General features: G+C 33.8%; 1 protein-coding gene across 1 annotated transcript; it reads left to right on the forward strand.

Annotated features, from left to right (window-relative positions):
• Positions 1–5,062: 5,062 nt before the first annotated feature.
• Positions 5,063–8,769, forward strand: LOC110030567 (transcription factor VIP1-like). Its single transcript, XM_020733330.1, has 5 exons — positions 5,063–5,453; positions 5,543–6,218; positions 6,308–6,440; positions 6,519–6,603; positions 8,431–8,769. The coding sequence occupies exons 1-5, from the start codon at positions 5,063–5,065 to the stop codon at positions 8,589–8,591; spliced, it is 1,446 nt and encodes a 481-aa protein (XP_020588989.1). The 3' UTR covers positions 8,592–8,769.
• The last annotated feature ends 3,868 nt before the right edge of the window (positions 8,770–12,637 follow it).

Raw genomic sequence — 12,637 nt, forward strand, 5'->3', positions numbered from 1 at the left:
TAATCAATAATACAAGTATATATATACATATATATATACACACACACACATACTTATGAAAGTAAAACGATAATTTTAATATTTTTAGAAGATAAAATTGGTCTTGCCCAATAGTAGAAAATAACTGGTAGAATATTAACAAATCTCCATCATAAGATACGAATCTCGAGGCATAACATGGAACTTGTGGCATAACACGGATATCGTGGCAATATTTTGAGCAAGAAACATTCAAATTTTGCTAAAAAGTTATCTGGAAATATTATTTCAACAAAACAATGATAAAACTGATCACATACCAAAATTAGTCAAATCTGAGTCAAATCAAGCCTCAATTAAGACATTAAACGTCTTTTGAGAGTTTTTTCAGGCATATTTGAGAATCAAGCATCCAAGTAAAACTAATCCAGCGAGTCTAAGATCGCTTAATTTTGATATCATTTAAGCCCTCAAATGTCCATTAAATGTCGTATGATTAAAGGAAACTCTCTGAACCGTTGGATCAAAGTGGTTCATATTCCTACATTAATTGCATCTGAAACTTTATAAATAGAGTTTCATCCCTCTCATGGACACTAAACTTTAAAGCCTAAAGAGAGAATAAGTCCAACATCACCTCATTGTCAAACACCACCGACCACCAGTTGTCAACCGCCACCGACCATCACTCGTCGATCGTCGTTGATCAACATAGATCACCGCTCACTTCTTACGATAAGTTCATCCGCACTCCACATTGTCTCGGAATATTGTGCAATCCTTTCCCACCTATAGGACGCGAAACCGTACATATAATCTTCAGTTTATAGTAGATCTCTTTAGCTAAGCCAAACCCTATTGTTTTTTCTCATTCCTTGTTTTCCACGTAAAAACTTTTGCTGTCTCTACTGATTGTTGCTTTCATATAAGTGTGTGTTGAATTATCGTGCAACAATAAGACGATAATCTATTAATCTACTGCCACAAATCTTTTAGCACGCATCAAACATGATTTTTCTTAGTCGAGATTTTTGTTTTTTAATTTTTTTGCTAGATATGATGTCTCATTTAGTCGAGAATTGATATTTAGTGAGTAGCCACTTTATACCTATAGATTCCTTTCGTTGCCATTTATATATAAGCATCTGCATATCTAAAGAATGGCAAATGCGATGAAATCTAAGAAAAAGAGATAAACGCATTTAATTATCATTTTCCGAGTTTTCTTGAAGGAAGGTCACACAGCGGTTTGGAAAAGGGTTTAATTATGCGGATACGAAATCTTTGTATAAATCCAATGGATAAGGAATAAGGAAGCTATAAAGATAGTTGTGATACGAAATAAAATAAATGGGGCATAATATGCAATTCTTTTGTATTTATATATCTAACCTCTAAATTTTCATCTTTACTCTTGTAGCACTCAATTTTTTTTGTTATTACATTTAAAATAATACTATTTGTTGAATCCTTTTAGAATGTAGGGTCATGTATCTCTTTTGAGTACATACAAATTGATAAAGATCTTGTGTTTGCAGAAAAAAAGGTAGAAGATAGAGATGTTGGCGAGGTTTGAGAGAGGGTCTCACGGTGAGAGATGGTCTCGAGGTTGTGTATTGTGCTAGAACCTCCCACAAGCCAGAAAAAAATGATTCAGATGAGGCTTCTTGAATTACATCGTTAGAGAGAGAGAGAAAGATTTTGGAAAAGATCGAGGATGTTCTCATTTTCTCTTGACTTCCCTTTTTTAAAAAAAGAAAAAAATAAAAATAGAAACTACAGTACGAACAGTCATCCATGGTGTCTTGATGAAAAGATTAAGTTATAGTCTTAGAGAGAGAGAGAGAGATTTTGGAAAAAAAAATCCATGATACTCTCCTCTTCTCTTGACTTCATTTTTATACAAAAAATAAAAGAAAAAAAAAAAAAACTCTACACTTAGTACAATACGACACATTCATGTGCGGTGTCTTTATGAAATGACTACAACTTAGATGTTTAGCTACTTAATAGTAATGATGTTCTTCCCTAATAGTTGTTAATCCCTAGGCGGGCTGGGTCATCTCCTCGGGAGAGATAAGATTTAGCTACTTCGGTAAGTGAGCTTTATTCAGCCACTTCAACAATTAGGCTTGATTCAACTACTTTAACAGATGAGCTTGATTCAGTCACATTTGCAGGTGTGCTCGATTTAACCAAAAAGAAAGTCGGTGTTTATGTGTTTGAAAGTAATTGTATATTAGTGTATACTTAATCATTATTATTATTAAAAAGTGAAATACACATTTCATACATAGTTTGACAACACCAAAGTGCTATGAATGTAAATAGGAAATCTTAGATGTGGGACATGTAAAACTATAAAAATTGTGTGCTACATATGTTTTTTTTTTTATTTATTTATTTTTTTTATTTTTTAATAATGTTCTAATGTTTTCTACTTTGAGAAGAATTGGATTTGAATTATTGTCAGAAGAAAAAAATTTAAATTGCTCATGGCAAGATATACATTACATGCTACAAAATTTTTAACAGCAATAAAATAAAATAAAATAAAATAAAATAATTAAACTTAACTTAAAAAAAAAAATCTAACATACAAAAAAATAGAAGTGCTAAAGAGAATTAGGCTTTTATTCAGAAAACTAAAAAAAAAGAGAGATGGTTTAGCCCCATCAAAATAGTTCACTATATAACTACAACTTCTTAGAGTGTCATTTTAATAAATCTCGTTAAAATATGAAATACTTTATCAGATTGTTCATATTGATTACAATGATCAACGATCACTCTTTCAATATTTAAGTGTTTTAATGAACTCAAAATTAAGCTATATTTTACTCATTTGCTTTCTCTTGCCAAATCGGTCAATTCAATTATAAACATGGTAAAATCAAAGATTATTTAACCTTTTAATTAATGTTTCAAAGCTTCTAATTACACTCAAAGTACTTAATTTAGACTCATTTGGACTGGGGCGGGTGTCATTAGGCTGGTATGATCAAAGAGTTCAGTTTGTTTATAAATTTGTTGAGAGTGAAGCTTGGATGATTTTGAATTTGACTTTAGATGTCATTTCATCCAAAACGAATAGAAATTTGTGTTTGTGTCACTATATTTTTATGTTTGATTATGGATAATTAATATATTCTTATAAAGATTCACATGTCTTGTCATGGTATAATAAAAATAAAAACTAAGGATGCATATAAACTTATTTAAAGGTCAAAATAAAATTAAATGGTTAGCTTTTTTGCTATACTCTAAGAGTCAAATTCAAGATTAGTTTTTTCCTAATATAGTTTGAGTCTATTCTGAAATAAATTTGTACCTGAAATATATAATGCATTGAACATCATACCATATTGTACATTAGTAGTCATATGATTAGAGAGAATTTGATTGTCATAATGACAAAATATAATATACACACAATTAAATAAGTGAATGAAAGAAGGCATACAATTATTTTTTTTTGCATAAAGACCTTGAAAAGGAAAAGAACACTCTTCTAAATTAAAGTAGCATCCTCCAATGTTAAGAAAGATTTAAAAATAACTATGCCTAAGTTTAGTGATGATAATGCCTTATTCTGGTTATGATAGTACATAAAGACTTATGAGTTCGATGAAAGTGAAAGCATTTCTCTTCTTCATAAAAATAAAGGTGGCATAATCTTAAGTTAGTCAAACAATGCTATGCAAGAATGTATTGTTAGCCATTAAAGATAGTTAATTCAATCATCCATTGAAGATGGAGTAGTCTTATGTAAAGTTTCATTTTAAGCTCATTTACATTGAGTTGGCTTTGAGTGTTTTTTATGATTTTTCTTAAATTAAAAAAACTCTACTTTTTCTTAAAAATTTTAAGAATATTTTAACTTAATCCAAAGATAGAGGGTGATAAAATCTAATTGTCCCATTTTACGTATAAAAATAATGAATTGAAAGGTACTTCAAGGTGACCAACACTTACAATGCAAAATGATTATGTTAAGGTAGCTATAACCTTATTTGTTTTCCTCTAATGCCTTGTGTCTAGAACAAAGAGATTTATAAGTCATTCTTTTAACATGTAATTCAGTATGAAGAGTGATTGTCAACCTTAATTCTATCTATTTAGATTCTGACACTAGTTAAAATTCTGTGGTCAAATGGCGCGACATTTACAAAAATATAAAATAAGTATCCTCATAGATGATTATACTTCGAAGTGATACTATCTAGCTATAAAAGAGCTTCAAATTTTAGCTTTGGGGTATACTATAGGTGGACTTTAAAAGCAAAGCAATGTAACATACAACACAAAAGAAGAGAGAGAGAGAGATCGAAAGAGGAAGGACTATCAGAGAGAATTGAAGAGGAGCAGCGATAAGAGCAGCTCTGCCTTAAGGCGTTGTTTTGAAAAATTTGTTTTTGAAATAGTGAAAACAAAATTCTCATATTTTCGATACTTTTAGATCAAAATTAAAATTTTTAAATAAATAAATAAATAAATAAATAAAAACTATTTTTTAAAAATAAAAAACTAAAAACATAAATTTATAGCAAACAACTCCTTAAGATTAGAAAATATTTTGCATTTTCTTGTTGTATGGACATCACATGAGTATTTAATTAGAAACAGTTAAAAATGATTGTTGGGACGTGTGAAAAATATTATTTATTTATTTATACGGTTATTAATTTAATTTTTTATTCATAATTGTTAATTTATACCGACAAAAACTTCGAATAACAAGCCGCGTCGTGAAATGAAATGCCGATGAAATCCACGCGGAATGAACTTCAAATCCTCCTTAAATTCACGCGTTTATCCGGAGAGCGCGCGTCTTGAGCGCACAGAAAGGAGCCCTGAAGACAAAACAGTATATGCACTGGAAAGAGAGCAGGCAGTGGAGAAGAGTCTAGTCAGCTAACTTCGTCCTCTCCGCCATTATCGAAACCAGGTGCCGTCTTTCGCCCATCGTCCATTCAACATTTGGCTCACTCTCCCGCACGGCAGCCCGCAGCCGGCATTCCCTATCACGTACTCGCTCCCAATCTCATCTTTTCCTATCAAATTCCCCCTCTTTTCTTCTGTAATGGAGGAAGCCGATTCATCCCACAGAGGTTCGATGAAGGCATTGAAACTCTCCACGAACTCAATCCCCTCTTCTCCCCCTTTCAATCTACCCTACCAATTAGATATTCCAAGCTTTCAGCCGACGGCCAGCAGCCGAGTATTGTACCGCCAGTTCTCGCCGATTCTCAATCCCGACGTCGCTAAGCGCTCCGGCATTTCTCCAGCTCACCCCGTGTTACCCCCAACCCCGATTTACTCCCAGATCCCTCCGAACTTCAGTCCATCGCCTTCTAATTCCAGCTACATTTCTCAGCCCTCTCTTACTTCTGTTCCTTTCCCCGACCCCACGACAACCGTTTTTTCGGCGCCTTCGCTCTCCGACCAGGCGGTCTCCGGTGATCCGAAAATGGGTGACATTTCTGCTCCTCAACCCCCAGTCCAGCTTAATCGGACTATCGCTGATGGAATTCATAAGCGCAAAGCACATCGGCGATCTCAGAGCGACATCCCTACGGCATTCCTCCTCCCATCTACGGGCTTCCACCGCTGCCGCAACATTTTCCGGCTGGTAAGGAGAGCTTTCCGTCTGGATCGGCAAAGAATCGATCCACATTCGTGAAACAAGAGGCTGAATGTGATCGAGAAGGTGATAGTGATCCAAGATCTGATGGAGATGCGGGAGATGATCTTATTAGCGCTTACATGAATCTGGATGGCATGGATACTCTAAACTCTTCGGGTACCGAAGATAGGAATGACTTGGATAGCAGGGCTAGTGGCTCCAAGACAAATGGTGCGGAAAGCAGCGAAAATGAAGCTGAGAGTGAGAGCAGCATTAATGAGGCCTTGAGCAGAATGGGTGAGAGGAAGGAGACGAACAAGCGAAGTGCAGTAGGTGATCCAGCCATGAACAATATGCCTCCCAGGCATTGTAGGAGTGTTTCGATGGATAGCTTTATGGGGATGTTGAATCTTGCTGACCAACTTCCAAAGCCGCCATCTTCCTCTGGCTCCAGACCTGCCGAACATTCTCGTAGTGGATCAATGGATGGGACTTCCAACACCTTCAATTTGGAAATTAGAAATGGTGAATTTAGCAGCGCTGAGATGAAGAAAATCATGGCTAATGAAAAGCTTTCTGAAATAGCAATCAATGATCCTAAAAGAGCCAAGAGGTACTTAATTAGTCTTATTTGCTTCGTGTACTAAGATCTTGGTGCTGTAAAAAACCGTTTTTTTATTTGTTTTTCTTATTGTCTGGCAGGATATTAGCCAATCGCCAATCTGCTGCTCGTTCTAAGGAACGAAAGATGCGCTATATTACAGAGTTGGAGCACAAGGTGCAAACTTTACAGACAGAAGCAACCACATTGTCTGCTCAGCTGACTGTGTTACAGGTATTTTACCATAGTCTTTTTGTAATTTGTTGTTTGACCTCAGAGATTCGCTTATTTCTGTGATTTGAATTATTTTAGAGGGATTCAGCTGGACTTGCATCTCAGAATAATCATTTGAAATTTAGGCTGCAAGCTATGGAGCAACAAGCACAATTGAGAGATGGTATTGTTCTTGACTTTACTGATCATTTTATTCTTCAACTAATTATTTATTTATTTATTTATTTTTTTTGAAGCAAGTTTGCTTGAGTTAAGTAGGATACAGTGGTGATTCTATAGATTGGATTCCCGAGAATTTAAATACTATCTGCTGTTTCTATAAAGTTACATTTTATTGCTTAGGGGTAAATTACATACATTGCGCCCAAAACATTGCTATTTACGAATCTAGCATCCACTTTCATCCATTTTTTAAATTCTCACTCAAATATGAAAATTCATAATAAAACTACTACCAGTATTTTTCATTTTTATCAAATTCTCAATGGTTTAATTGCAGCACGCATAAATAAATACATCGGTTCATTCAAAAATTTCACATGAGTGCTAGATTTTGTAAATAATAATTTTTCAGCCATGTATGTAATTATCCCCAGTCCAACTTCGTCTATTAGATTTACATTGTTTCTAATGTAATGTTTTATGTTGGTTGTCATAATTTACTCAACTGATAAGAAAATAAATAAATAAATGAATAAACTTTAAACCTCTTACACTGCATGATGGCAGTGTGGTGCCGTACCACCCTTTTTTCTTATTTGACAAAATTACATTATGCTTGTATTTTTAAAAAAATTGTGGTAGAAAGCTGTGTTTTGCAACTTGACTTGGCTAAGTGCGGTAGCTACTTCGACCATTAGAAAGTTGCAATCTGACTTTGAAAAAAAAATTTAATAGCCACCGCAGTTTTTTAGAAAACAGCTTCTTTTGATGCAACTTCATAAATACTTCTTCAAACAGCTACAGTTTCCCCAAACAAACCCTTGCGTTATATGACAGTCGAGAGGAACTAGGTCTCAACCTCCATCTCTATGGTACATGTAATGTTTAAGATGAAAAGTAACAAAATCTTGCTAAACAAGTTGTTTAAAATAAGTATGGAAGACTTAATTACATACCACAATTCCTTCGAATTTACATATCTGACACCTAAACTTTATTTTGTAAATTTATGGAACTTTACATATGCATGAAAATGTGTATTTTACTTCTAAAAAATTATTAATTGTGGTATTTTTTTATGTGATATAAAAGATATGAGTGTTTTAAATGTAAAAAATAGAGGTGTTGAATATGTAAATACATAGAAATTGGTGAGTGCCCGGGCACTTGCAATTTTGCTTTTCTCAAAGTGTTTCATGGCTTGTTCAAGAGTGTAAGTTATGTAATATTGTAGGTATCAGTTACTTCTGGGTTTGCAATTTCTACAGTCAAATCCTTTTAATAAAACAGTTCTTCAATTCAAGTAAAATTCAGCCCAACATAAACGTTTGTAAATTCACTTTCCAAATCCACCACTGTGGTCAATTAACCTTGAAGTCATCACATTATCGAGCATATCGACAAATCTAAAAATTCACTTTCCACTCCGCTCGCGTGCTTCGCCACGCTCGCTCCGTTCCGCTCCAGCATCTGTCCCTTATCTGGTATAGGAGCCATATCTAACATATAATAACTCAAAATGATCTATTAATCTAATCCTAAATCACTGATTATAATTACTAACCTTATCAGTCTTAAGGACGGGTTTCTGGTGTTGTGTTTTAGATTGTCACCACAGTTCTGTTTGTGGAATTATTTTATTTAGACTTGGTGGAAATTTTTGTGGTGTAAGTTGTTTCTTACAAACAGATTTACTGAAGTGTGTTCTAATATTTATAATTCTCATCGTAACTTTTAATAATTTAATTTTCTCAAGAGAGGCCATCTTAAATTACTTTCAGTTAACATTATTTTGGCTTTTTGTAATCTGACTCCATACATTTTGCAGCTTTGAATGAAGCACTCTCTGCAGAGGTTCAGCGTCTGAAACTTGTTAATGGGGAACCCATCTCGGCGAGCTTAAGCCAACAAATTCAACTAAATCCTCAATTATTCCAACTGCAACAACAACAGATTTCTGATGCTGCTGATCAGGAAATGAAGCAGTGATATCTCCAATCGGTCACTTTTAACATTTTCTTAATTGCAAGAAAATCAAAAGGTTCCTTTTTTACATTTATTCACCCAGATTTGTTCTTTAATGCTTTCATATGTTTTTTGTAAGAAAGCTGCTATCTTAGAACTATTAATTTTTTTTAAAAAGACAAATTACTAGAAAAAAAAATGTATTCATTTATACTGATGATACAAAATAATGCACCGTAGGAAGATGTAGAAGATGTTTGATATAAATTACAAGGTTTAAAATGCAATCTACATTTCTATTGTTTTTTACTGCATCTTTTTCTGAAAATGTTTGTTACTGTTTTGTAATGTTCTTTATATATATACATAAATATATATATATATATATATATATGTAAATGCCTTCATTTTAAAATCATCAGACCAAATTAAAATATAGGATATTCGCTCTGTCATGGTTAGTTTTTTTAGCAGGCAAAAGGACAGTCTAGATTGGGTTGATTGCATTTTAGAAACTTGTTACAAATTTGGAAGTGGCCTATAAAATCATATGAACGCCACAGATGACAGCCAATGACCATATTCAAGAAATAGAGAAGATTGCAATACTTGTCATTTATGAAATCCTTAAATGATAAATAGTATGGCCGATGTGTTATAGACAAATTTTTAAAGAGCACGAATCTGAATACATTTTAGGGATTGTTCAAATTCAAATTCAAATTCATTCTCGTCTCATTTTGAACAAGTTTATAATCAATCTGGTTGTCTGACAAGACGAATCCAATAATGTCAACATTGGTTAAATTGGGGGTCCAATTAAAGCCCATATCAATTTGTAGATTATTAATTGGATGGTCAAGTGAAGTTCAAATTTCGCATATTTTGTCTTGATGAGAGAAATACAACGAGCCTTAGATAACTCAATTATAATGTCTTTAGGACACCCAAATATTAAATGACCATTTGTTATCAATGAGGATTAGCATACACCGTATAATCAGATGGTTAAGGACGTTATGAGCTAAATGGACAAAATATCCATCCTAAAGAAGCTATAGATGTCCCTTCTCTTCACTTGTGGGGAGGATAAGAAGAGAACAATAAGTCAAATTACAAAATCTGTTATGGATAAAAGTTCTCATGAGTAATCACTTAACTTTGTAGCCGTCAGCCTCCGTCAACTACAGAATCACCGACCTTTGTGACTGCCAACCTCCGTCAATCACGACCTTTGTAGCTATAAGTATAATTTTTTATTTAATTATTTTCATCAAGAAATAATTTGTGATTAAGAAGGATGCTATTTTCTACTTATTATAATTTAAATAACTTAAATACAATCAATACAATATTTTATTAAGTAAAATTAAAAATACCAGTCACATTATATATATATATATCTTAAGTTATTTAATATTATTCTAATTTTGGTTTAATTTGTCTTAATAGAAGTTATTATTTAATTTGATTAATGATTTTTAAACTATAAATTATTTACTCATTGAGATATTAATTAAAGTACTTATGATTTAATTAGTCTAATCAAGCTTGATATAAAAACGAACATTAAAATACATCTTAAGAATATAAATCCTTAAATCAACAAATAAGTAATTGTACACCTGGAAATGGTTCGCACAAATCTCGGAATAATCTGACAGTCCATATTAAAAAAGATAAAACGAGGATCATCTCTTTGGCGTAAAGATACGAGTATTCATAGAGTCAACCAGTTGAAGACCACTAAACGACTGATGGCCAACCGATCGAAGGGCTGGTGACCAATTAAAGGACTACCAATCGACTGAAAGCCAATCCGAGACAGGCTTCTACGCCAGCGATCGGTCCAACGGCTATCCTCTCAATAAATTCACTAATATCAACATAAAACTATCTCAACAGATCCCTCAAAGATCTCAGAGATCACTAAGGAATAATAATAAGTCAGTCGACCAACAAACCTAAGGCCAACCAGTGTCCATACGAAAAGACATAACAAAAGATAATAATACACTATAACGCTCCACTTAAAGCAAGGGCAAATATGCAATTTTGCACTTTATCCCTTTATCTTTTATAAATAGGGGGACCATGACATGCATTAAAAGTTTTTTGCCTTAAAAACATTAAATGGACAGGTGCATCTGGTTTGCATGTTAAAGAAATCGTTGTATGGGTTGAAACAGTCTCCAAGACAATGATACAAACGGTTAGACTTCTACATTATTCAAATTAACTACAAGAGATGTGAGTATGATTGTTGTGTTTATGTGAAGAGTCTTGATGATCGTTCTATTATTTTTATGTTACTGTACGTTGATGATATACTGATTGCTGCAAAGAATATGAATGATGTTCGTGGTTTGAAAGCTTTATTGAGCCAAGAATTTGACATGAAAGACTTGGGCCCTACAAAGAAGATTCTTGGAATGGAGATTCATCGAGACAGAGGCTCAAGACGATTATGTTTATCTCAACGAGGCTATGTTGAGAAAGTGCTGGACAGGTTTGAGATGAGCAAACCAAAGCCTGTAAGCACTTCTTTAGCAAATCATTTTAAGTTTTCTTCATAACAGTGTCCTAAGATAGATACAGAAATCGAAGATATGACAAAGGTTCCATATGTCAGTGCAATTGGCTGCTTGATGTATGTAATGATATGTACTCGTCTTGATTTGACTCATGTTGATTTGACTCATGTTGTGACTCATGTTGTTAGTCAAGTCTGCAATTTTGGGAAACAGTTAAGTGAATTTTCAGGTATCTAAATGGTACTGTAGGACATGGAATTATTTTTGGCAGTCAACAGAATGATTCTTCAGTTGTGGGGTACATTGACTCTGACTATACTGGTGATTTGGATGACAAAATGTCTACAAATGGATATGTTTTTACTCTTGGTGGAGGGTCTATATGTTGGAAATCAACAATTCAGTCTATTGTGACATTATCTACAACTGAAGCTAAGTACATGACAGTAGCTGAAGCTGCAAAAGAAGCCTTGTGGCTTGCTGGGCTGGTAAAGGAACTAGGCGTTGAGCAAGTTGGAGTTAAGTTGCATTGTGACAGCCAGAATGCTATTCATCTGGCTAAGAACCAAGTGTACCATGCGAGAACCAAGCACATTGATGTCAGGTATCACAAGATCAGAGAATTGATTGCTTCTGGTGAGATACTATTGCAGAAGGTTCATACTGATGAGAATGCAGCTGATATGTTGACTAAGTCAGTTACTATCAATAATTTTTTGTATTGTTTGAACTTGTTGAATGCTTGCAGTTGCCCCCGCGGTGTGTGGCGCCACCCACTTCTGGTATGTAAGAAACTCCATAATTTATTTCTCCCAAGGGGCTGGATATTCTTCAAGGTGGAGATTTGTTAGATATGACTCATATACCATAGAGGGACAGATTCTGGGGCTGAGCGAAGCAGAGCGGAAGATTCTGTCAAAATCAGGGGAGTTTCCTTATGTGAATTGGGGTGTGGTACAGGGGAATTTGATAATTACATATTGTACTCTAGGGTTTTTTAGGGTTATAAATAGGTTTGTATGTAACCATAGGTGTTATCCCTGAATTCTATAATCTCTTTTCTGAATATTGAAAGGAATCGCCGCTCTGCTCTCAAGGACGTAGGCATCTTTGCAGAACCTCGTTAAATCTCTTTGTGTTCTTCTTGATTTGTGTCAATTTCTGTCTTTCCTCACCCTAATTTCTCAACAGTTAATATAATTGCAACATTTCATTTTGTTCATAATTACTTTCCTGTGTAATTAGTCTCGTTTTAATGTTGCATGACTCATTTTAATTACCCGCATGTCATGTTTTAGTAATTATTATTTTTTAAAATTTTTGATATGTGAAATCTTTCATATGTTTTGATTATGATGCATGAAATATAACTTATATTAGTATTTTTATGCCGATATTAAATCATTGTGTCTTGACAAGTCAGACCGATGGACCCTCAAAGATATCAATGAATTTCTATATAATTTGTGCTTATCTTTCCTTATTTCAAGATGTCACCGAAAACCAATTATATAAATGCAACATATATATATATAT

The sequence above is a fragment of the Phalaenopsis equestris genome, unplaced genomic scaffold (genome assembly GCF_001263595.1).
Source record: "Phalaenopsis equestris unplaced genomic scaffold, ASM126359v1 Scaffold000740, whole genome shotgun sequence".
Classification (NCBI taxonomy): Eukaryota; Viridiplantae; Streptophyta; class Magnoliopsida; order Asparagales; family Orchidaceae; genus Phalaenopsis; species Phalaenopsis equestris.